Consider the following 26,121-nt stretch of genomic DNA (forward strand, 5'->3'; position numbering starts at 1 on the left):
CACACACACACACGATGCGCAAAACTCCGCATTTGACCAGTCAGTAGCAAATACTTAAACTAATAACAAAACAGTAACTGATTCAGAAGCGCAGATTGTCATAGCAAAGTCAGAATTACCTCCTCTCCTAGGTTCATGAAACGGTCGTCCATAAAATGCATTGCTGTTCTGTTGTAAGTCATCTTAAAGATTCCTAAATGCATCTACTTTCGGAAGGCCAAATAAAATGCTTTTGCTTTCGCCTAGAAACACAGCGTCTCCCTGACATGGCTGCTTCAACACTAACTGCGGTTACTGAAACCACGGCTTCTTTCTTTGCGTGCACATTTGGGTGGCATTATGCAAATATTTCCACATAGTGAGGTAGATATGTCGGGGCATGTTAGAACGAGCCGTTTTAGGGGGGCGTGGCAGAGTCTTAACTTTGATAAAGAATCTCTCTTTGGTTTTGAGACTTTAGTCTTTGCAACTTCAGGGATCTTATCTATGCACAATCAGCTTGTAACACTCCAAAGAGAAAGGAAAACTTGAAATCGCATCATTTAACCCCTTTAAAACATGATGACATTTTATTTCACATGTTATTACGTTCGTGTTGGCTCTCATGTTGAGCTGTTTTGTCCGCAACCATTTGATTTCTACAGCAACATTTGGCACACATCATTTTCTTTCTATGAACCCTGTAAACCGCATTCACCGGTTCTAACTCTATGGCGACACCAACTCTATAGTGGTTTGCCCCGAGCATTGCAATTATTTTGCATTTACTAGAATTCAATCAAATGGCTTTCCCGATTCATTTTTGTGTGTGTCCTGTGCCAGCACATATTATTTATTCTGCGTGGTCATGATGTAAGAAGTGCACGGCCACGAACGCGTGTAACTTGGAGGGAACATTGATCAGGACAGCAGTTTTATGCCCAAAGAGGGTTTGCGCTGGCACAGAATGTTAGTAAATATGGCATAAAATTTGCTTTTAAATCATATCAAATCTTTGTAATCTGTAGGCCTACCTGTGTCCATTACAGCAAATATGTGTGCGAGGATTGAAGGTTTGTCCTCCACAGCAGTGCTTACCAAGACGGGGACGAGCAGACATTTGGCAAATAGTGTTTGGTGGAGTATATATAACACCTCCAACACACTCTGACTGCTCAGGCACATTGAGATGAAGGATTCCATTACAGCACAGCACATTGTCATCTGACAGAGTGTAAACATCTTTGCCACAGCACTGAAGGACACAGGTAAACATAGTAGGTTAATGTATGCAGAGTTTTTGAATACTCAATGATGTAATTTCTCCAAATACTTCATAAGCACATTTTACTGAAAACCACAGTGTTCAGAGTAATGTCCAATTTATTGGAATTTCTGTCCCTGCAGAACTAAGCTTCAAGTCAAAAGGTAATACCTTAGTAAGTGCTGAAGCCTTCTCATGAATATTCACTGAGCAACAAATTTGTTTCTGGGGATTGTAGGGTGTTGATCCACACTTCAATTCTAGAACAGAATGAGTAGGAGTGTGAGATTATTACAAAAATAACTATACAATCATCATAATTTCCAACAATGACAAAAGTGATTTATATAATTTGGACATATCAGGTTAGGCAAGTATTAACTGAACAGACTACCAATGGATACTGAAACTAAACAGATCATTATCCGATCAAATGATAGATTTGTAAAACTATTAATACACAATGAGGATGCCAAGTGCTTTACCCGAGTTTTTGGAGAGTGTTCTTGAGATTTCCAGTAACACATAAAAACAAACAGAAAAATTATTATAAAATAGACCTGTAAAAAAAAAATTGTTTTCACAAACTGAGGGACAAATCAAAATTATTTTCTGTTGTAGTCAACATGTCACAGATACTGTTGACACAGTTTTAACACAGTCTTTAAGCCAGAACATTGTGTGTGACTCACCGGGTGGGAAGAGAGCCTTGCTGGCATTCTGTTCTTTCATCAGTGTCTGTGAGAATAAGATTCAGATTATAACCTACTAAAACAAATGACATATCTATTACTGTTTGTCTAATAATCACACCTGTTGCTTTTGGACAGCAAGTTTCATTTTTAGGCTTTACTTCTAGTGTAAGGTTAGTACAGCAGCAGTGGGTTGTCATGTCATACGTTTCTTTGCCACAACAAGAATGATTTTCCTTCCATTCAAATATGTTGCCGCCACCACAACACAAATGAGTTGTTGTCAGGTACATAACTGTAAATGAGTGTAAGAGAAAACTCATTATAAAATAAGCCTTCCTTGATCTAATGGTATGAAGATCAATCAACCTTAAAAAATGTAAGCATGCAAAAATGTGTCAAATCTGAACAATGTGGCCATCAATCTGTTCAAGGTGCATTAAGTGCATCGGCTACCTTTGCCACAGCATTTCATGTGAGTGCTGCTTCGAGTCAGTATGCTGCCATTACAGCAAATCTCATTAAGGGGATTGTAAGCTACAGAATCACAACAGTCAGTCACCAGCTGGCTTAATCCCAGAGTTACATTTCCTGCAACACATTGAAATATAAAGTGTTCAATCATTGTGTATGTCCTAAACTCACTGTGAATCACATCCTCTACTCTCAGTGACTCAGCTACCACAAACTAACCGCAAGAGTTTTTCCTACCATTACAGCAGGAGCTTTCTGAGATCTTGTAAGACACATTTCCACAACAGTGCAGATGATGGCTGCCTTCCATCTGTCCACTGAAACCTGCATTGCTGCTGACATTATAAACAAGACAGATTACTCCCATTTTACTCTTACCAAATCATTCTTTTAATTTACATTTAAGTGTTCTATGATAAAATACATATGCAATAAAAAAAATAAAAAATCTCTTATGAAACGGTGCTCAGAGGCTCAGCGTTAGCACTCTGTGTAAGGTCACTCACTGGCTTCCTCTGTCATGATGGCAAATTCCTAAAGAACAAAGAGATTATTCATTATGAAAAGTGGTATCTAGTCTCATTTGGATAAGACAACTCTAAATGCTAAACATTAAAGTCAACGTGAATATGACATTGACTTAATGCAAGTTTCCAGTCTTATTGTAAACAAATGTATAAGTGCAAACAATTGGTAATCTTGAATCAAAATGCAATAACTTGTTCTGCCTCTGAAATGACTTTTCTTTTTTTGCTGATGTTATCATAACATGAAAAAAGTGAGTGTAAAAGGGCACATGATTTATAGTATCACACGATTTTTAAAAATCACTCCAAGCCACAAAATCACACAAAATCAAGCCACCTGGCTCCATTCTGGTTTGCAACACCCACTTATCACAATTCCTGGCACACCAAAACAAACCTCTCCCTCTAATTTTAGTAAGAAAAATGGGTAGCATTTCATGTTAACTTCAAAAGGTTCAGGACGAAAATTTTAGAAGAAAATATTTTGAAAAAACGTCACACGATTCTTTTCATTCATACACTGGACCCCACTGACTTTCATTTAATGGACAAAATATATTATTTTGTTTTCCAGAGAAGTGCATCATACAGCTTTGTAATGACCTGACGGTGAGTAAACAATTTAAATTTTTGGTTAACTATCCCTTTAACCTAAAACCATGGTAAAGTGAATTTTCATGCAAAGTTCATTTGTATTCTAACATTGTATTCATCCTCTAACACTAGCTTGCTCTATTCTATCTGTTTTCTTTTTATTTATAAAAGGAGGGGGGGGGGGTAAAGGCAGTTTTGTTATTTTAACATTAAGATTTTTAAAAACAGATCTGTATTTGTTATAAGGTGGTTCCTACCAAAAGCCTTATTTAAATCGTGAATATTATATTTATTTCGTTCAGTTAAGGGTGTATGGTTTGGTTAAGTTACCACTACATATTATAATAAACATTTAAATGCCATTTCCGCAATTGACACTCAACAGATTGCAACAAACAAAACAATGCGGAAACGAGAAGGGTTAAAAAAAAAAAAAAAGTACTTTGTATTAGTGCATTGTTCAGTGTTTCCCCTAGGTTTACGGCTTTGGGGGGGTGGGGGTAGATTCGTTTTTTTTTTTTTTTTTCTGGACTCCTTTTTAATGGTTAAATTACATTTTATTAATCAAAAAGCATGTCTAATTAATTAAAATCATGAAACTTAAACAATTTAACATCAATTTATTAAAAGTTTAACAAATATTACGTTTAGGGCCCTATGAAATGTTTTATTTGTCCAACCTTATGTTTTATTGTAACCAAATTCTGTTTTAGCATGTCTCATTTGAAAGCATAAAACAAGTTTTTAAAGCCTTATGATTTTTTTGCTCAGAAATTCTGTGTTGTATATTTACATTTTGTTTTAAGGCATAAAACATTAATTTAATTATCTTTTAAGTAATGAAAATTAAACAAATTTAATTTTTTGGAAAATAAAGGTCCATTTAATATTACAATTAAAACATTGAAGAAATATTGAATGCTTATTCCTTAAAAATAAGGTTTTAATAATTTTAGTAGTAGCAGTCTGTTAGGTACATTCTACTCAACAATAATATATTTCTGCCAATGCCCTCAAGTTAAACCGAACTTTTATTTTGACGGGTTGCCGTGAATACCTTTACATTTCTGTGTGAATATGATATGATGATAGTTTTACTCAAATGAAACGGTCAAATGCTCATGAAGTGACTCTCAGAGCAGCTCTGGAGATGTTATTCATGTATGTCTTCATTAGTGAGACGGCAGACGCTAATATCACAGGAAGCTTCAGGAGCGTTTCAGTACTACAGTACTACACAAAACCGCGCGTCTGCGCCATTCATTAACACAGACACGCAGAATTCATTTTTAAATATGAATCGTTTTGCGGCTTAATATTTACAAATACTAGTGGGAGTGGGCTTACTTGTGTGTGTGTGTGTGTGTGTGTGTGTGTGTGTGCGCGCGGATCGGGGGGTGGATTGAACTCCAATTAAACCAATTAAATTACAGATGGAGCACCACAAACAAATCCAACATCATGACATCAACATACATGTGACAGATAGATATATAGCTGGATGGATGGATGGATGGACGGACGGACGGACAGATAGACAGATAGACAGACAGACAGACAGACAGAGAGATTGACTTGTTCGTTAGTTAATTCGTCCTATGGGGTGCCGTTGGGGGGGCGAGCCGCCCCCCTAAAATAATGGCAGGGGAAACACTGTTGTTTGCAGCGATACAGGGATGGGCTGCGTTTTTGGGGAACGCAGCCAAGAACTGTCTGAAAAAGAAAACAATGACTAACTCTGCCCAGCATCACAAGCAACAAAACAAACAAACAAAAATACGTGTCAAAATAAAAAATAAAACAACGGAATTCATCACAAAACTTCCCAAATTCAGTTAATCATACTGCAGAGCTCCCAAATCACGTCAAGCGCTACTCTACCACGGTCATCACGTTACTGTCCCTCGCCGCCCAGTCAAAATGGTATCCAGTCTCGGTGGGTGTGTAACAGTGCTTTGCTCTAACAGTTCCTTCATCAGTGGGTCTGAATTTGTTAAGCGTCCAGATACGCAATTTGCGTCTTTGGGCTGTGCGCTACACGGGCAAGTACCTCACGCAACTAAGCGAAACATATTGTGCACTGCTCGTGACACACTCAAGCGCGACCCCGCTGAATACAAACTCAAGCGCGAGCTCTCTGAAGCTGAAATCGAAACGTCTCCGCCTCCATCCAGCAAAAAAAAAAAAAAGACAGAGAGAGAGAGAGAGAGAGAGAGAGAGAGATTGTCTTGCTAATTTACATTTACTCTCCACTTTAGTGGTTGCACATTATTAATTAGACTCACTGAATTATCAATTTAATATCCACTCGTATAAATAAAAAAATAAATAATATAAAACTACAGTACTTGCCAACATGTCTAAAGTATAATTATAGTGTTTCCTTTCTTACCTTGCGCAGAGGATGTAGCAAAAATGTACAAGATTGTCACTACACCTGCAATAAAAAATACAATGGTAAAATAAAAATAAATACATAAATAAATGAACAAATTTTAAAAAATCCACAAAATACTAGGTAACTTAGAACTTCAAAAATGGGTTGTCATACATGCAGTTGATGAGTAGATCTCCATTGTGTATCCCTGTTCAATAAAGTTTGAATATCCCAAGACAGTGGGATGAGTTTATGTACTCCAACATAAAATTTTTGCTCCGCCTCTGCAGACTGCAGTAAGAAAGGACCACAAATTGTGATGCCCAAAAGCACATAAAGGAAGTAACATGCATGGACATGATAATGCAGTGATTCAATCTTTCTTTTGGCTGATGTTTGGCAATATTGCATCAGTGCATATAGGGTTGATTAGCGAACTGCACAGTTTTCTAAGATACACATTACCACATTTCAGTAATGTTATATTTGAATATATATATATATATATGTGTGTGTGTGTGTGTGTGTGTGTGTGTGTGTGTGTGTGTGTGTGTGCATGCATGTATGTATGTATCTATGTGTATGGGCTTGAGGCCGTGACACAACTGTCAATTGATGAAAGCAAGCAAATGACTAATATATATATATATGTATGTGTGTGTGTGTATGCATGCATGTATGTGTATGTGTATGGGCTTGAGGCCATGACACACTGTCAATTGATGAAAGCAAGCAAGTGACTCAAAGGTCAAGAGGGCAGGCTCTTATGATTTTTCAACTTCATGTCACTTGTGATATGACATCTGCTTATATGCAGAGTTATTCCCACTCATGCAGGTGCAGAATGTAGTTGCCCTTTGGCTGTGGTCTTTTGGGTGTGTTCAAGGTTTCTGGCCCAGATGCAGGCAGCGTTAGGCTACACCATAATTGGCTTTTGACACTGCTAGATGTTTGATGTATTTTGGTGTGTCTGTGTCTGTTGTCAATAAACTTTTGGTGTTTTCAAAGAAGTAATTGCAGAGTCTTGCATCAGCGGCCTTTGTGAATATGATTATAGGGAAAATAGTTATAATAGATTCTTAAAGGGACAGATCACCCTTTTCAACTGTTTATATATATATATATAATGAAAGTAATTATTTGGGACAGACAGACAGACTGATAGGTGGATACGTAGATAGATCTATTAACCCTCTACGGTATGGAATATGATATCAATGAGGAATAAATTATTTGTGATGTTTTCCTGCTTAAAATTGGACACTATAACAATATCAATAAACTTTTTCATTATTTTTTTATTTTGTAAACGTTTGTTGCCTCAAGGCAACATTGTACCACAATGGACAACTTTAAACATTTGACATTTTCATGCAGAAAAAATAAATATATTTATTGAAAACATCAATTTATTTGAACGAACACTTGAACAAACAGATTTATCTAGATTTTAGTGTATTGCACATCTCATATTTAATAAAAAATAACATTTCAAATCCAGCTGTTGCTCTCAGGTAACATTGTACTATCGTGGATCACAAGTATAACTAAACTATCATATCTGTTGTCATACCAAAACATAATATGTGTTGTTTCAAAGTAAAAAATAAAAAATAATCATAACCTTATCCTAATATGCACTTTATCCTTACAAGCATGCACATACGCACACAAGCACATGCATGCAAAATCTCCTACTTCACTAATGACATCTCATTGCTTGTGAAAACTGAGGAAGCAATTCCTCTAAACAGACAAATCATAATATGTGCAGATATAGTATGATAATTACTATTCTTGAAAATCCATTACAAAATCATGCAAAAATTCTATACATTTAGATAATTCTAACTCTTTTCCTTACAAATATCATATAGTTGTATTATAACCTAGTATGCCTGCATGGCCTAATGCGATTCCATTGTGGTACAATGTTGCCTTGAGGCAGCATGCAGTTTTTTGTAATTTCCTATGATACATTTGATGAAATATTATGTAAAGTTTTTGAAAATACTTCTTTACTTTCCAATGAAGGTGACTAAGATTTTTTTGTAGGCAATTATATGCATGGAAATTGATGAAAAAGGCACTTTTCATTGGACAAAATATGGAGTCATGTGACGTGCACATGTCCTGAAAGTGGAAACAAAATCAGCAGGGGTTCAGATAAAAACTCGGCAGCTGGCAGCAGGAAGTGGCTGCCATTGACAGCCGGAAGGCAGTTACTGGCAGCCAGAGGGTAGGAGGGACCTGCCACTCGGTAGCAGCCAATCAGTATCGACCAACGTGAACACAACCAATCACATATAACTACTCTCATGTCACGCATTCGTTTGTTATTTTTTAGCACCATCTTGTGGCAGTTTGGTGTAACAACAAAGAACATTAATAATTGTTAGCTATTTTCTTAGTGGTTGATTTAGACCATGTGACTCTTGGGTTAGTTAACCAGGAAATAATAGCAGTGTTCCAGATTTTCTCCATGCGGTTGTCCAAGAAGTTCTTTACTCTATTTCCTTTGCGTTTTGTGCCTTGGAAAGGCTTTGCCTGTAAGTCTATTACTTTTCTTCAGTGTTTGTAAGAATGTATATACACGTATACATGTGAAATTCATAAGTTAGAGTTTAAAGCTATTACTCTTCAGTGATAACAATATTAAGCAGAGCATGAATGTAGCCCTTTGTTATGTTTGTTCATATAACATTGTAAATTAATTTGCATTTATTTGTGAACTCTCTGTAACAAGACGTTTGTAAACTTTATATGTTTCAGTTTTACAAAAAAATAAAGAAAAGTATAAGAAATGGAAAAGGAAAGAACCTAACAGTAAAACTTTCAACTTTACTCCTGCACCTGCCCCTTTTCTGACTTCTGACTGTTAGTTATCTGTCAGTGTTGTGTAGATGGAACACGCATCTAGGACAGAATAGTAAAAAGGCATCCATAAGGCGGGCACTACAGTTCAAGGAAAGCAGGCTCCACCTCCATTATTCCTCACTCATCATCACGTCCTGCACTTTTAGACAGTATCAGCGATACATGATGGCGGAGAAAGCTATGGAGGTTGAGGAAGCTACAGAGCAAAGCCAAGCATTGGAAACAAGATCTATAGCCTCTGCTTTGACTAATAGATCGAGAAGCTCATCAGCTAGTATGGCTGTTGCCAAAGCTGTAAGTTGGAAGCAGCACGGGCCAAGGCTGAATTCCTTAAAAAACAATCTGAAATCTTGATTGAAAAAGCTCAACTGAAAGTGACAGAGGCTCGCATGGAAGCATCCCTAGCAACAGTGTGAGTGAGGTGGCAGCAGCCCTCGCTGAGGCAAAGGTGTTGGAGGCAGCAGCAGAAAGTGAGCTCGGAGAAAGGATTTCCGACGTAAGAGAGATTTCTGATCGCACCCGTGATTACGTCATGTGTCAGGCTCAACTGGAGTTATCGCCACCTCTTGGAAATGAACCACATCAATTACCTCTAGAGCCCATTGTCCATGTGTTGGAGTCTGAAACACCACCAAGGCAGCATCGCCTTATGACTAGTGATATCAGAGATTCCTACAATAAACCTGATATAGAGAACATGATGCAGCAGCCTCAGAGGTCAGTGCAAACATCTTGCCATAAATTCCAAGTGCCGCCATTTACCTCTTCACCATATAAGACAACACCACAGCCGTCATTCAACAATGAAGCTAATGTGAGTTAGATAGCTAGGTATTTAGCACGCAGAGAGCTTGTTAATATTTTAGGTATTTTTAAGTTTGACGACCGTCCTGAGAATTATTGGGCGTGGAAGTCATCTTTCGTCAATGCAATTCAAGGGTTGCACCTGTCAGCCACTGAGCAGTTAGACCTTCTTTCGAAATGGTTAGGAGAACAGTCTTCACATCATGTGCGAAGGATCAGAGCTGTGCACACAAGTAACCCAGACACGGGCTTAAGAAGGGCTTGGGAACGCTTGGAAGATTGTTTTTGCTCTTCAGAGATTATAGAGAAATCTCTTTTTGATAGAATTAACAGCTTTCCTAAGATTGGCAATACAGATGTGAAAAAGCTTCGAGAACTTGGTGATCTTCTACAGGAAGTGGAGTCTGCAAAACAAGAAGGCTATCTACCTGGACTTATTTATCTTGACACCGCTCGTGGTGTAGCTCCCATAGTGGATATGTTACCTCATAGTTTGCAAGAGAAGTGGATGACTCAGGGTTCTCAGTATAAGGCTGTACATCGAGTCGCCTTTCCTCCATTCTCATTTTTCTGTGATTTCGTCTGCAGAGAGGAATGATCCAAGTTTTGCTCTGTCTTACGGAATTCATAATGTATTGAAGCTGGAACAGCCAGTGAAGAAACAAGTGAAAAGCCCAGTCTATACTCACAAGACAGAAGTCTTATCAGGTGCTGCTTTTCAGACATGCAGTGGTGGTGAATTGCGCTCAAGTGGAAAATTAGAGGATGTGGATAAAACCTGCCCGATTCATAAGAAGCCACACCCTCTCAAACATTGCAGAGGTTTTAGGAGTAAACCTTTAGACGAGTGCAAGGCCTTCCTAAAAGAGAAATGGGTTTGTTACAGGTGTTGTGCTACTACCACTCATCTGGCCAGAGACTGTAAAGCAACTATTAAATGTAAGGAATGCAGAAGTGAGGCTCGTGTCGCAGCACTTCACCCAGGACCGCCGTCTTTAACATTACCCGAGCAAGGCGGGGCGAGAGAGACAGAGACTGCTCAACCTGATGTCACTTCCAACTGTACTGAGGTCTGTGGTTATGGTAGAAGCTCATGGTCTTGCTCTAAGATTTGTCTGGCCAAGGTTTACCCAGAGGGCCATCCAGAAAAAGCAATCGGGCTTTATGTGGTCCTGGATGACCAGAGCAATAGATCACTCGCTAGAAGTGAGTTCTTCAACTTGCTGCATGTAAAGGGAGAACTGCAAAGGCTAGACCTAGGCTGGGTCGTAGTAGGGGACATCTGCTTGGGATCTGTACACAGGTCTGCATCAATTAGTACCTACCGCACCCATGTGCTTGATAACGGACGTCCGTCTCTACTTCCTCCATGTCCCAACAAACTTAGAGTCAAAGAGAAGTTTGACATCAAGCCTCTGCCTGAGATATCTCTGGAATGTGACACCTTCATCTTTGATGACTATGCTATAGAGGATACTATCTTTGAGAGGTCAAAGGATGATAACAAAGTTGGATTGTCTATTGACGACAGATGTTTTCTGGAAATCATGGATAGAGAGATGTTTATGGATGAGAGCAATAGTTGGGTCGCACCACTCCCGTTCAGGACACCCCGCCAGCGACTCCCTAATAATATAGACCAGGTATTAAACCGCCTAACCTCTCTTTTGCACATGCTGGAGAAGAAGCCTGAGATGAAGTCTCATTTTGTTACCTTCATGCAGAACATCTTTGATCGTGACCATGCTGAAGTAGTCCCTCCTCTTCGAGAAGGTCAAGAATGTTGGTATTTACCTATTTTTGGGGTGTACCACCCACAGAAGCCCGGTCAGATCCGAGTTGTCTTCGACTCCAGTGCGCAAACACAGGGCATCTCCTTGAACGATGTTCTTCTCTCTGGTCCAGACTTAAACAATAGTCTCTTAGGTGTCTTACTGCGTTTCAGAAGGGAGCTGGTAGCTGTAATTGCGGACATCGAACAGATGTTTCACAGCTTCATTGTGAAAGAGGAAGATAGAGACTTCCTTTGTTTCTTCTGGTTTAAGGATAACAACACCAGCAAAGAGATCATCGAATACCACATGGGGGTGCATGTATTCGTAAATAGTCCATCTCCTGGTGTAGCCATTTATGGACTCCGACGTGCAACAGCGTATGGTGAAAAAGAGTATGGTTCAGATGCCAAACACTTTGTAGAGAGGGAGTTCTACGTCGATGATGGACTTCTGTCGAAGCCCACAGCTGCGGGAGCCATTGACCTGCTTACACGAACTAAAGAGATGCTAGCCACTTCGAACCTGAGACTGCACAAGTTCACCTCTAATAGTAAAGAAGTAATGAACGCATTCCTGAGTGAAGATCATGCAAAAGGGTTCAAAGATCTCAACTTGGATGTTGATTCTACTCCCATCCAACGTAGTCTCGGACTTAGCTGGGATGTGAAGAGAGACACATTCACCTTTCAGGTAACGGATATCAAGAAACCTTTTACTCGCAGAGGGATACTTGCTACTGTGAACAGTCTTTTCGACCCACTTGGGTTCGTTGCCCCTATCACCATCGAAGGAAAATTCCTGTTAAGAGAACTTTCAAGTGAAGCTCTTGACTGGGACTCTCCTCTCCCTGAAGATAAAGAAGGAGCATGGGAGGCATGGAGGAAATCTTTACAAGGCCTCAAAGAGCTGTAGATTCCAAGACCGTGTGTTGATAGTACCCTCTCTACAGCCTTGAGAAAGGAACTACATGTTTTCTCAGATGCTTCTGTCAGAGTGATAGCAGCAGTGGCATATCTTCATGTCATCAGTGAAGAAGGTGCATGTCACACTGGGTTCGTCCTAGGGAAGGCGAAGTTAGCTCCACAAGCTGCTCATACGATTCCCAGATTGGAATTGGGATTTACATTTTGTTTTAAGGCATAAAACATTCATTTAATCTATCTTTTAAGTAATGAAAATTAAACAAATTTTTTTTTTCGGAAAATAAAGGTCATTTACTTTACATAAAATTCAACATAAAATGTAAAGATATTACGTAACAATGTAAAAATAAAATCAATATTTAAAACTTTTTAACATTTAAAAGAATGTTCACTAATAACCAACAGTAACATTAACAAAACATTGTTAGATATTAAAGGGATAGTTCACCCAAAAAATTAACATTGTCATCATTTACTGACCCTCAAGTAGTTCCAAACCTGTATGAGTTTCTTTCCTCTGCTGTACACAAAGGAAGCTATTTGGAAGAATGTTTGCAACCAAGCAGATCTCGGCCCTCATTGACTACCATAGAATGTTTTTTCCTACTATGGCAGTCAGTTTATAATTTAGGCAGATTAGCTGAACTAACTCTACGAACACGGAAAACAGTGGTAGATGGACCTCTCAACCTTACACTAAGGTTAAAATCTAGCTCAAGTTTGAGGCGACCAAAGGAAACATGATTATCTATTTCTGCTCAGCTAGCGACATTGGACATCAACCACACGGCAAACACTAATACTTTTTCATATACTAATTACTTTCTGATAACTTTCTTTGTATAACAATTCTATCTAATAGCATATTAGACAGGACTGTTAAACAGATCGTAAACTAATGAAGACAGAGAATGGAGGCGCTGTGTGCTCAGGCTCTGGCGTTCATAGCGCTGTCAAAATAAGTCACAACAACAAGCATGGCTTGTGTCACTTCAGAGTTCCTACTGGCGGTGCTAATGCAACTAGGAAAATGGTCCTAGGGCAGTGGTTCTCAAGCCTGTCCTGGAGTACCACCTGCCCTGCACATTTTGTATGTCTCCCTCATCTATCACACCTGATTCAACTCATCAGCTCATTAGTGGAGACTGCAAGACCTGAAGTGGGTGTGTCAGATATAGGGATACATACAAAACGTGCAGTGCTGGGGGTACTTAATGGAGAGGTTTGAAAACCACTGCCCTAGGGGAACATTTAGTTCTATGGGAACCACCCTGGTGGCTAGTTCCTAAAACCAAATTCCTATAACTACCCAGTGCGACAGGGGCTAATGTCACCCTCAGGGTCCACAGTCCATAGTCTGCCCACACCTGCACTTGCCCACCAAGAGTTGTCCCGCGCCGCACCCTGTTGTGTTGGGTCCCGCGGTACTCCAGCGGGCGGCGGGAGTGCAGGTCTCTAGTCCACAGCCTTTCTTGTCTGATGAAAGTATTTCTAATTAAACGTAGCAACATACTGACTGACAGAATTGTTCTTAAAGCAAGTTCATGACCCTATTACGTACCATCCTCCAATCTTAATTTGAATTTTTTTTTGTCATCTGTTAGAGTGTCAACTTTTTCCTGAAGATGAAGAATCTTCTGCTTTTGTATCTCTATTGTCTGTTTTGCTTTGTCAAGAGCAATTTGTAAAGTGGGTACACCATATAAAAAATATGTAACTTGGCTGAAAGCAAAATAAAAAAAAGTGTCTCACTTGAATTAGGCCTAATTCAATTAATTATTTATAAAGTAACATGAATTCATGACTTGTTAATTTATCATTATGTCATGACTTGTCTTGGGGGGGGCACATCTTTAAAAGGTTATCAATTAAACATGTTCTATACATATTCAGCTCATCTAAATCAGATATTTGGGGCTTTTCGGTGGTTTGTAAAGAAGTGGAAGAGCAGAGGTCCTATGGTTGCATTTGGATGGAGAAGGAACTGAACAATAGGAGGAAAGTTGACATTTTGAAGGGGCAATAGTGACCCAAAAGAAGAGCAAGAACACAAGACAAACGTCTGACTGCAGTGCATTACTATGATATAAATATAGTAAACCAATCCATAACATAACCAAAGCGATAACCATCATCTCTATGCTAACACTGATTTTAATTTGGAAAATTGCACCTGCTTAATGAATACGTTATTGTAGGATGGCAGCAGTGGAATTACTCAAAACAGAATGAGATGAAATTGTTTTTAATTATGAATGCATCATTGTGTGTTGGATGAGTTAGGTTAAACGTAAATATTGCAAGAAATCCACTGTTGTTCACTGATGTAATATATATCATAATTTATTCGCATTTTAAAAATGTGAATATAGGCGATTCATCCGTTTTTTGGAAAATTTGGTACAAGTGAATTCTACATGATCCATGAAATGCATAGCTAGATCATGATTCTCTGACAAAGGTTTTAAAAGTAATGAGCAAAAATAAACATTTTCAGATCTCTTGACCTTTAGTTGGCACTGTTGCCAAATTAAATTCTGTGCAGCTCAGTTCAGTGAAAACCTGACCGAAGTTTGATTAAAATTTGAAGGAGTAGTGAAAAATAGAATGCAGTACATTTCAAAATGGTGATTACTCTGATGTCTTAATTTATGATATTGAATATGATCAGCATGAGAAGAAATTAACTAAGTATTTTGTTTCTTGGACAAAATGTTCAAAAGTTACTAAGAGAATATTGAATTTTTGAACTGGAGGTGGTGCCATAGATTTAGTTCTAGAGACCCCAGATTATTATTCAGTTCCAACTCAATGTGCCAAATTTCTATGTATGGTTAATAGGGCTGCCATAGACTCCCAATCAGGAACAAAAAAGAAACCTAACAATTGCAATAAGGGCTATAGCACCTTTGGTGCTTGGTTGTTACAATCAAATAAAATCAGTTACAAAACAAATGTAATCAGTACAACAAAATCCATCTTTGCATTGCAGAGATGGCACAGAGGTATTATAGTGTGTCAGGGTTAGTTAATAAACCTATGTCACGGAATACCCAGATTATAAAGTGTAGAATCACAATGCAGTCTTGTTCCCTTCTCAGGGAACCGGGTTACATACACAACCTGAGATGTTCCCTTTCGAATTGAACTCAACGCTGTCATGGCGTTGATGCTATAAAAATGTCAATACCAACACCACCACACTGAGGAAAAACACCTGCCCAACAAAGCTGTGTAACATTGGCACAGACAATTGTTGAGTGCAGACAAGACTGGATCAACCTTAAAGGACCTGGGATCCTGGGGTTGAATCCATGTCCTGCTGAGTTTGTGTGGAGAGGACCAACCTGCCGCAACACAAACATCATGTAAGGGTGCACTTTTAGATAAAGTCTTAGAAGATGCTACACTCCCATTGGAGTGGGCCCTGACTCCTATAGGTGAAACCATTCCACACACTTCATAGGACAGAGTGATAGCATCTTTAATTCAATGAGAAAGGTGCTGCTTGGTGACCACATTACCTCTGTTGCAACCACCAAAACCTGGGGCAATTTATGCCACTGGCCTAAGCAGTAGATGTAGTTACTAAGAGCCCGGACAGGACATGAAAGGTGAAGACTTTCTTGTTCTGGAGAATCATGAGGTGGAGGAAAGAAGGCTTACAGGATGACCAGCTAGAAGGCACTTTAGGTCTGGGGTGCAGAATGACTTTGACCATTAAAAGAGCAAAGTCTAAGCAGGAAAAGGCTACTGATAGGGCCTGCAGATCTTCTATACTTTTAAGTTAAGTCAATGCTAATAGAAGAGCCACTTTAAGAGTTAGTAACTTCTCTGACACTGGCTCAAATGGAGCCTATATTAACCTTCCAGGACCACACAAATGTCCCAAGAAAAAAACTTGCGGCCTGCAGATAGACCTCGGCCGTCTGGCAATGTGCAAAAATCCAGACATCAAGGGGTGCCTCCCCATAGAAACACCATCAATAGATACTTGGTTGGAAGAAATAGCAGCCACATATACCTTAAGCATAGCAGAGGCTAACCCTGGTGAGAGACGGGAACTCAGAATCATCTATACAACCTCAGTTGAGAGACCAGAAACCAGCTGCCATGCTTCAAAACATACCTAACCAGCATATGCTGTTTTTTTTCAACAGGTAAGGCACGGTCTTGGGGGATTTAACCTCTTCATACCTTTGAGGATCTAATGATCAGGTCATGCTTCCCTACAGACTTACCTGTCCCGTTCAGGGGCTAGACAAAGACATTCCAGACATTGAGATGTGGGTGCCACATTGTACCCTGCCCATGAGAAAGAAGGTCCTTCCTCAAGAGGATTTGCCAGGGAAGGGTTGTCTAGAGGAGCATGAGATCCGAGAACCAAGTTTGTGTGGACAAGTGAGGCGCAACCAGCAAGACTTGTTCTCCTTTCCTGACCTTGCACAAAATCTGTGCAATCAGGCTCACTGGAGGCAACACATACTTGTGCAGAACACTGGGCCAGCTGTGTGCCAGGCTATCTGTGTCGAGCAGAGCTTCGGTCAAGGAATACCATAGAGGGCAGTGAGAAGACTCCTGCAAAGTGAATAGATCTACCTGTGCCTCGCTGAATCAACTGCAAATCATCTGGACCGCCCAGGGATGGAATCTCCACTCTCCAACTGAAAAACAGGTTGAAAACAAATGCGGAGCTTGCTCTGCCTGACTGGGTATACCATATCAGCAGGGTTGTAGTGGGATGATATGTTTTATGAGAACTGTAAACTGAACTGCATTAAAGGTTACCTATTATGCCCCTTTTTACAATATGTAACATTGTAAAAAGTCTCTGGTGTCTCCAGAATGTGTCTTTAAAGTTACAGCTCAAAAAACCCCACAAATAATTTATTACAGCATGTCAAATTTGCCCCTCTTTGGATGTGAGCAAAAACACGCCATTTTCGTGTGTGTGTGTGTGTGTGTGTGCCTTTAAATGCAAATGAGCTGCTGCTCCCGCCCCCTTTCCAGAAGAAAGCTTGTCCTTCAGATCAGTGTTGCCAGGTCTACTTGGGCTACTTTAACAAAGTATCAAAGTAGGCGGGGTTTATGTTCACAGGCGCTGAATGTAAATATTCCAGCTTGATGCCTCAGACAGTTATGAAGTGCAAGATGTAAGTAGCTAAACCAAATATTTCCTATTTGACCACTGTTTTACGATAGAAATGTTAAACGACCGACAGAAATATTCAGGGATGTAAACTAATGATATTTTGTCTAATTTCGCTATTTAGAATTATGTACATGATTACGCTAATGTACTATTGCGTAATTGTCGATGTGACAAGGCAAGAGACATTAACGAGTCTGTTTTGATCATATTAGGCATAGGATTAATAAAATGAGTGTGTTACGGATGGAAGGATACGAGAAGGCAGGGTCGGATCAAAGTGCAGCTTTCACAGCGAAGCCTCAGACAGTTATGAAGTGCAAGATGTAAGTAGCTAAACCAAATATTTCCTATTTGACCACTGTTTTACGATAGAAATGTTAAACGACCGACAGAAATATTCAGGGATGTAAACTAATGATATTTTGTCTAATTTCGCTATTTAGAATTATGTACATGATTACGCTAATGTACTATTGCGTAATTGTCGATGTGACAAGGCAAGAGACATTAACGAGTCTGTTTTGATCATATTAGGCATAGGATTAATAAAATGAGTGTGTTACGGATCCAGATAGACAACAGGTGTGGGTCGGATCAAAGTGCAGCTTTCACAGCGAAGTCAAACAAAGGCAGTAGGTCAAAACACAGGAAAACACAGACTAGACTCAGGCTCAGGAATCGCTAGGCACGGAGCCGTAGCGAACAGACAGACAACCATCAACATACACAATACTTCGCAGTGAGTGTGTGTGTGAGAGCAACCTTTATAGTGCTCCAGATAGACAACAGGTGTGTGTGTAATTAGTTCCAGGTGCGGGGCTTGTGGGAAATGTAGTCCATAGTGAAAGCTGACTGATATCGTGACAGTGCCCCCCGCCTAAGAGCAGCTTCCAGACGCTCAAACCAGAATTTCCAATTCATAGTCTGCAGTGGAGTCGACGGCGGGAGGAACCATAATGGAGAGACTAGAGTTCCGACCGACTGAGATGGAACCGAGGGAAGGGGAGCCCAAGTCGGAGGTGGAGCGCCGTAGATCCGGGGTGACACTGAGTGTTCGGAGGGCCGTGATGGAGCCGACGGCTCTGGCGACCGAGGCGCAGACGGGGATCCGGAAGGCCTTGGTGGAGTTGGAGCGACCGAGGACCAAGGCGGAGCCGGAGGGAGAGAGGAGCCTTATGGAGCCGGAGAGACGGAGGGACGAGGCAAAGCCGGAGGAGTGTAGTCTTGAGGCGAGGGCGGGTCGACGAATGACCAAGGCGGAGCTGATGAGACGAGGAAGCCCGGCGGAGCTGGTGGATTGATGGACCACGGTGGAGACAAGGGAGCGCCGTGACAGGACAGGAAGTGAGTTCACAGATGACCTCCATAGTCATGACCGGACCGGCAGACAGATCAAAATCAGAGTTATCCACAGAATTTAGACAAGCAGACAGTTCAGGAATAGGACTCACCACCATGAGGGGAGCTGGAGCATATGCCGTTTCCCTTAGAGGTTCTGCAGCAATGGCCGCCACCTCTGGGAGGTCCGTAGCGGGTGTCGCCTCCTCGGCTTCTCCTACAGCGGGCGCCGCCGCTGAGCTTAGAGGGATTACGAGCGCTGAGAACATGGACACACCAGCCGCTCGCACCGATCTCAGCGGGGGATCCTCCACACTGGAGATCAACCTCTGGCGTTTTGTGGTCAATTCAAGGGGAACAGCCGTGGACGGACACGGCTCTGGTTCCTAATTAGTTCCAGGATGAATCTCGGCAACGGCCACCATTACAGGAATCGGATCTGCCTCACCCACAGTGACGGAAGATCCAGACACCAGAAGAGCATAATCCATGAATTGGACCAGTGATCCACGAGGACCATCTTGGACAAGGTGAGCTTTTAGTGGCTCGTTTAGTCCATGAGCAAAAAAGTCAATGAGCATGAAATCCGGCAGGTCTGCATAGTGTGCAATATCTATAAAGGTCTGGATATGGTCCTCGAGGGTTTGTGCTCCCTGTCGTAGACGGACCAGTTCTTTTGCCAACTCCATCCTCAATTGGAGCGGCAAGACACGGCTGCTGGATCCTCGGTGGCGAAGTATTCTGTTACGGATGGAAGGATACGAGAAGGCAGGGTCGGATCCAAGTGCAGCTTTAATGTCACAGCGAAGTCAAACAAAGGCAGTAGGTCAAAACACAGGAACAGACAGTCTAGACTCAGGCATCGCTAGGCACGGAGCCGTAGCGAACATACAGACAATCATCAACATACACAATACTTCACAGTGAGTGTGTGTGTGAAAGCAACCTTTATAGTGCTCCAGATAGACAACAGGTGTGTGTGTGTGTGTAATTAGTTCCAGGTGCGGGGCTTGTGGGAAATGTAGTCCATAGTGAGAGCTGACTGATATCGTGACAGAGTGCACATATTGTGAATGAATTTAATAAACTCCTGGTAGCCTTCAGTAAAATCACTTGTCTAAAATGATTAAACATGAACATCAGCTGACCCAATATTAACATTCTTCACTTACATAGATGACAATGAAAAGACTGTATCAGTCAAAGCTCAGCTTTGGGAAGGGAATAGATACAGGGAAAGAGAAGGAGAGATGGTGATGAAGATGAGAGAAGACGTGCAGGTAGGCCTACTGCCCACTGTGCCCAGGATGGGTTTAGCATTATTACAATCATGGTATTCCTAATTACCAGAGATGTATGATCTTTGTTAACTGCAGTGGAAACTGTAGGCTCAATTTAACAACACCACAAACACTATATATGTTATGCCATAATACTACTATTGAATAAATATATTTTTGTAAATACAACTGGTCTGTTTTAACAAGAGACTTTCCAAGAATGCTGATATTTCACCAGAATTTCAACAATAGATCTGGTAATTTTAACTTTTGTATCACTCCTTGGTCAGTGTTTGCACGTTTCATACATACTGACAGTCTAAATAGCGTTGACTTTAGCGCAACTTCCATAGTTAAGCCAGTAGGTGACTCTTTATGTGTGAGTAACTAAACCTTTCATTGTACAAATACGTTGACCAATTAAAGAAGGAAAAATTATTTATGCTACTACTGCATACTGACTTGGTTTTAAACCTATATTGTTATCCAATTTATGAGCCTTAAAACATCTTAAAATACACACATGTAGGTCAGGAAAAACAAATTTTTCTTGGGGGAGCATGCCCCCGAACCCCCTAACAATCTCCATTTTGGGACCTCTGTATTTATAAAAACCTGTGTACAACCCTGGTTGCCACTGTTTTTTTTTCATGTCTGTGGGTTGAAGCGACCCCAAAAACGTCATATTTAGCCCCTGGAATGCGAATTTTACCAAGGGAACCCTCCCAAAAACATGTATTTTACCCCCAGAACATGATTTGTACTGGTGGATAAAATTAACAACATAGATCTGCTCTCTGTGAATACAGTCAGAGAGAGTGGTAACTTTAGCCACATTAGCTGTAGAGCATGCTAACAGGCACATCAGGAAATGCAATTTGGAAACATTCAGAAAATATGAGGCGATTCTTACTTTTTCTGGATATAATGTTTGAGCATGAACAGCTGGTATTGACCCATCTTTCAGAATCAGCTTCTGTGCAAATCTTGTGTTGAACTGACCCTTGTTTACAAATCAGTCTGGCATAAAATGATTTGCACAAATATTTAAGACTCTTTGGCACATTTCCTTACATAAATTAATCCACAGTGTTCTCTGTGACTCAGATGCCGAGAGTCTTTGGAGACTCTCATTTGTACATTCAAAAACAATATTTGTTTTTATTAGTGACGATATAAACATGGTGGATTATGTGCAGATCAATCAGGCCCTAAGGCATACCCAGACTATAAAACGTTGCATTTAAGTGATTCTACATATTTCTCATCTCATATACAGGACAAATAAAACATAAATGTCGTTCTGGTTCAGGGTGTGAGAATATAGATAGAAATATCCACTCAAAAATATAATTACCATTTTTTTCCACTCTGTTTTCCAGAGTTGGCCTGTAGTTTCAGACATTCCAAGTAAACTAGCTTATTGTACGCCCTCAGAGTTCCAAAGGTATGTGGGAAAAAACAGATAGTGTCTCCACCCAACATGACCTTATAAGCACTAATAAAGAACAGAATCCATCCAAATTCCCACAAAGTATTCAAGACTACAGAAAATCAGTGAACAGGTATAGAATACTCAAATGAATACAGAGTTTGAGAATCAGCTTGTGTTCATAATGTCAGATCAGTGCCTAAGGGTGTATTCACACCAGGAAAGTCTGCTAGTTCACTTGCTTTGGTCCGGACCAAATACAATGTTTATTTTTTTTGTTTGGTGCGGTTCGCTTTCACACTGCCCTTTTTGCAAGTGAACCAGAAACTGTAAACAAAACCACACTTGTGCTTAAGGTCATCCATTCATTGGTTTATCCATTCAACCGTACCAAAGTTCATTTGGAAGTGGACCAAGACCACCTCTTCAGCTTGGTCTCGGTACAGTTGTTTGGTCAGCACCCGAGTGCGATTGCTGTATTCACCCCCCCCCCAAAAAGATCCATACCAAGGGGGGAAACGAACTTGAGTTCGATTCAATCAAACCAAACAAGACAGGTGTGAATACACCCTATGGTTCATGTCATAGTTTCTACAGTTCTCTGGCTGGCAGTAAACAAGAGCTCAGTCAATTTATCTGGAAACAATGAAAGGTCGTCCAGCAAATTTTAAACCCACTGAACTGTTAAGACACAAGGTGTTAGCATATACAGTTTGCTACTCTCTCCTCTCACTGACTGTTTCTTTTGGTATTTTTTGGTGCTTTGAATAAAACTTTGATTGAATTAGGCATACATAGAAGATTGAATCAGAAAGACAATATAAGTAAATGTTATCATACATCAACATACTGTAACAAGAGACAAGGAGCTGTAATAGAAATGCAATATACATTCATATTTTCATACAACTCCCAGTGGTTAGACATTTTCAGGCTTTTAGTATTCAGTAAGATTTTAGTTGGTCAGCCTTTTCAATAGGATGTATGGACATCTGAAAATGATTATTTTTGCTCATTACTTTTTAAACCTTTGTCAGAGAATCATGATTTAGCTATGAATTTCATGGATCATGCAGAATCCACTTGTACCAAATTTGTCCCCAAAAATGTATGAATCGCCTATATGCAAAATTGAGAAATTTGTCATAAATGATGCTATTTTTTTTTAATGCTTTGACATATTGTCACAAAAATTGGTACAGTTTATATCAGTGACAGCTTATCCTGAAGTTATCTGAGGAATTTGAAGACCATGTAGGGTTATGTAGATGTAATTACATTGTACAAAATTAATTTTGTCTCTCTATGTGTTTACAGATTTCTTGGTTAATGCCGATTGCAATGATATCCCATTTGTTATTTTCCAACCATTTGTCTGTGCACCATTTTAAAGTAATATAGTTTTTTCACTACTCCTCCTCCTCCGACAAAGTTGACTGTGCCTGTTTTTATTGACCTATGGGTGTTATGATTGTGATATGATGTACACCAAAGTGTGTCCAAAGGACTGAGCCTGAGAGTGATAGAATGAGAGAGAAATTATTGTGCTGGCAGTGGAGTGTAAGGGTTTTATATCACAAAAGCTTACTCGCTGATTATTTTACTGAAATTAATGCATTTCTTACATTTTTCTTGTGGGGGACTCTGATATTCATGGGTTTTAATTTTTAGAGAATTATTTTTTTTTTTCAGAAAGCTTCAGAAAAACTTGCAATGTTCATGCCACATTAATCTGACTTGAACAGAAGCCACCTTAGCTGAAAACATTAAACATTAATCAGTCACTAAATAATACAAGACAAGGATTTCAAAGACAGGTGAGGTGAAATATTTAAACAAAAAAATGCATTCTGCAAGACTTACTTGAGTAAAACCTGGTGTCTTCTTAATAAAGTCTCTGAATCGCAGGCTGTTATTTTGGGATGACAGCCTTGCGGAAAGCAGTTCTTCCTCTGCAGCAGAAACAAAGACTGACAAATATTGTCAAAAAAACTAGGAGGAGAGAGGAGGGAATACGGAGAAAAAAAACATAAGAGAACTAAGAAGAAATGCAAGCCCTGCCCTCCCATTAAGATGGCTGTTTATGCACTAGGGGAAAGTGGGGTGAGTTGTGCCAGTTTTTACTCAAAGTGACTTTAAATTGAGGCCATGACAGTAATGCCTTTCACTTCAGAATGTACATATATTTCAGGATGTGGTGCATCCCTGAGAACAATAACTTTGGATCTGAAATAAATTGTTTCAGAAATATAGCTTTTGGGAAAAAAAGTGGTCTCGTGACACAACTAGCCCCTGGTGCTGGGTAAGTTGTGCCTTTTGGGAGAATACGTTGGGGTAAATTATGCTAGTGATTTCTGAAGTAAAACAGAACATTTTAATGTTATGAGCTGTAATGCTATATGAAAGCAAGACAAATTCAATAAAAAATTACTAATTTAAGGTTTATTTAGATATTGTCACCCTATTAAACTGTTGGAATAAGTCATATTTTGTAGTTTTTGGGAAAACAAACTTAAATACACAATATATGATATTTGTGAATCATTTCAGGCAAAAATTCTTTAGCAATAGATGCCTGTTGACATACATAGAATGCTGTCTGTCAATTATGTAACATATAAGAATAAAGTGACTAGGCTAATTTCTAAACATCCTATTGTGACTTAGGCCACTTAAAAACTGAATAAAACTTCTCTTTAATAACAGTGCAAACTCAACTTAAATCAGTGTTAGCTAAATTAAACAAATGGCAAGTAAGTCAAACACTGATGAGGCATGGCCATCTCCTCACTTCTCCAGATTATCCCCTGTGGGTAGGTGGTCTGGATCTGGCCTATTACTTAACATCCCACTTGTCAATGCTGCAGGGGAATATAAACTTCTGCTCCCTTCTGGCTGTACCACCAAGTTTTTTGGGTGTGGGTAGTTTCTTGAGCACATCATCTTTAGGGATAACTCCTTCATCATTTTCTTTAAATGTAAAGATGGGCTTTCCATCCACAGACTTCTTACAACTTTGCCTTAGAAACTTTGTGCTGATGTCTGCACCCTCAACCTTCTCCACCAATCCAACGTAGTTATAGGATTTGGTTTTACCAGCAAAGCTCACAATGACAAAGTCACCAGCAGACAGATCCTTGTCACCATCATCATCATCATCATTCTGGACATCTGAACTCTCATAATCAGTGGTGTCGTTAAGTGGAATGGAGATGTCACTCTCTTCTGAGCTACTGTAGACAGTCACTTTCGTTTTGGGTTTGGTTGGTTTGGACACTTTCACAGCCCCTCTCTTCTTATTTTCATTAATTTTCTGTTTTTTTCTGTTTTTTATTTTCTGTGTTCTCCAGGTCATCTTCTGCTTCATCGTCAGTGGTGTCATCAAGTGGAAGGCCCATGGTGCTTTCTTCTGAGCTACTGTGCACGACCTTTTTCTTTATGATTTTGGTTTGATTTGAGCCTTTCAGAGCCCATTTATTCTGCCTTTCATTCTTTTTCTTTTCAGCCTTTTTATCTTGTTTTTCTTTGTGTGCCTTCTCCAGCTCCATCTTCTCAGGTGTGTCAGTCACAATTCTTGTTTTTACTTTCTTTCTCGTCATTCTGGGCCTTCTTGCTGTGGCTTTTAGCAAGGGAAGTATGACTTTTGGAGACACATAACTCCCATGGGAACCAGAACCAGTTTCATCAATTGATGAGTGCTCAGGATTTGGTTCCAGAAGAGTGGCAGGTGGCTCCCCTTGGTCTGGACCTGCTTCAAGACCTGTGGCATGAGTTGGCTCCTCATGTGATGGTCCAGGCGTGTCAGCAGCAGCACTGGTGGAGGGCTCCTCTGGGTTGGGCCTGTCTGTTATCATTGATGGGGCATAATCTTCATCTGGGAAGATATCCCTGTTGTGTGGGTATATGCCCGTAGCTCTGAAACCTGATGTGATGTTTGTGGGGGTCATTGCAGACATAAATGCTTGCTTCACAAGTTCTGCGACCTCGTAAATCGATACGGTTCGACCAGGATGTGTTCGCATCCAACCGTCCATTGCTCTGAAGAAGTAGGTTTTCAGTGGTCCATAGACTGTTTTGTCCAATGGTTGCAATTGGTGTGAGGTGGCAGGGTGAGCATAACGACACCATATTCTTTAGCAGTTGTCACTGCCTTCAGTGAGATGTGAGATTCATGGTTGTCCAGAATGAGCAGGACTGGGTGATTGATGGAGCAGTTGGTGTGGCAGATGAAGTGCTCCAGGAAGATGGTGAAGGCTTCTTCATTTATCCATCCAGACTTTGTAGAATGACCTATGGACCCTGCAGGTGATCCATTCATGAAGGATTCTTTGAAACGAACACGAGGGAAAATAAACATGGGTGGGATTGCATTTCCAGTGGCATTTACTGCACAGGCCACAGTGACAAGCTCTCCTCTTTCAGCTGATGTAACTGAACCCACTTGTTTCTTCCCTTTCTCTGTGACAATCTGCTTGGGTGTCTGCACTGTAGTCACACCAGTTTCGTCCATGTTGTACATCATGTGTGGAGGGAAGTTATACCTGAAATGAGATTATGGAGGTGGTTATGTGTGTAAATGTCAATTCTGCTACTCAGGGCAGAAGACCCTATAGAGATGTGCCCTCTTTCCTTC

At 40.2% G+C, this 26,121-nt stretch overlaps 1 protein-coding gene across 7 annotated transcripts in view; it reads right to left on the reverse strand.

Moving 5' to 3' along the window:
- LOC107567293 (galaxin-like) overlaps positions 1–23,437 on the reverse strand; it is a 26,159-nt gene extending 2,722 nt beyond the window's left edge. The window contains exons 1-11 of one of the 7 annotated variants that reach the window (XM_016252948.1): positions 23,352–23,437; positions 6,082–6,198; positions 5,923–5,967; positions 2,916–2,943; positions 2,647–2,744; positions 2,392–2,526; positions 2,057–2,230; positions 1,936–1,981; positions 1,729–1,748; positions 1,415–1,503; positions 1,014–1,234 (exon numbers count right to left, since the gene is read on the reverse strand). In XM_016252948.1, coding sequence (XP_016108434.1) covers positions 1,014–1,234; positions 1,415–1,503; positions 1,729–1,748; positions 1,936–1,981; positions 2,057–2,230; positions 2,392–2,526; positions 2,647–2,744; positions 2,916–2,943; positions 5,923–5,967; positions 6,082–6,106 — 881 coding nt within the window. In that variant the 5' untranslated portion in view covers positions 6,107–6,198; positions 23,352–23,437. Of the gene's footprint in view, positions 1–1,013; positions 1,235–1,414; positions 1,504–1,728; positions 1,760–1,935; positions 1,982–2,056; positions 2,231–2,391; positions 2,527–2,646; positions 2,944–5,411; positions 5,676–5,922; positions 5,968–6,081; positions 6,265–23,351 lie in introns of those variants that run through there. The other 6 variants (XM_016252949.1, XM_016252947.1, XM_016252953.1 and 3 more) reach the window with 6 other exon arrangements.
- Positions 23,438–26,121: the final 2,684 nt, after the last annotated feature.

The sequence above is a fragment of the Sinocyclocheilus grahami genome, unplaced genomic scaffold (genome assembly GCF_001515645.1).
Source record: "Sinocyclocheilus grahami isolate Dianchi unplaced genomic scaffold, SAMN03320097.WGS_v1.1 scaffold1142.1, whole genome shotgun sequence".
NCBI lineage: Eukaryota > Metazoa > Chordata > Actinopteri > Cypriniformes > Cyprinidae > Sinocyclocheilus > Sinocyclocheilus grahami.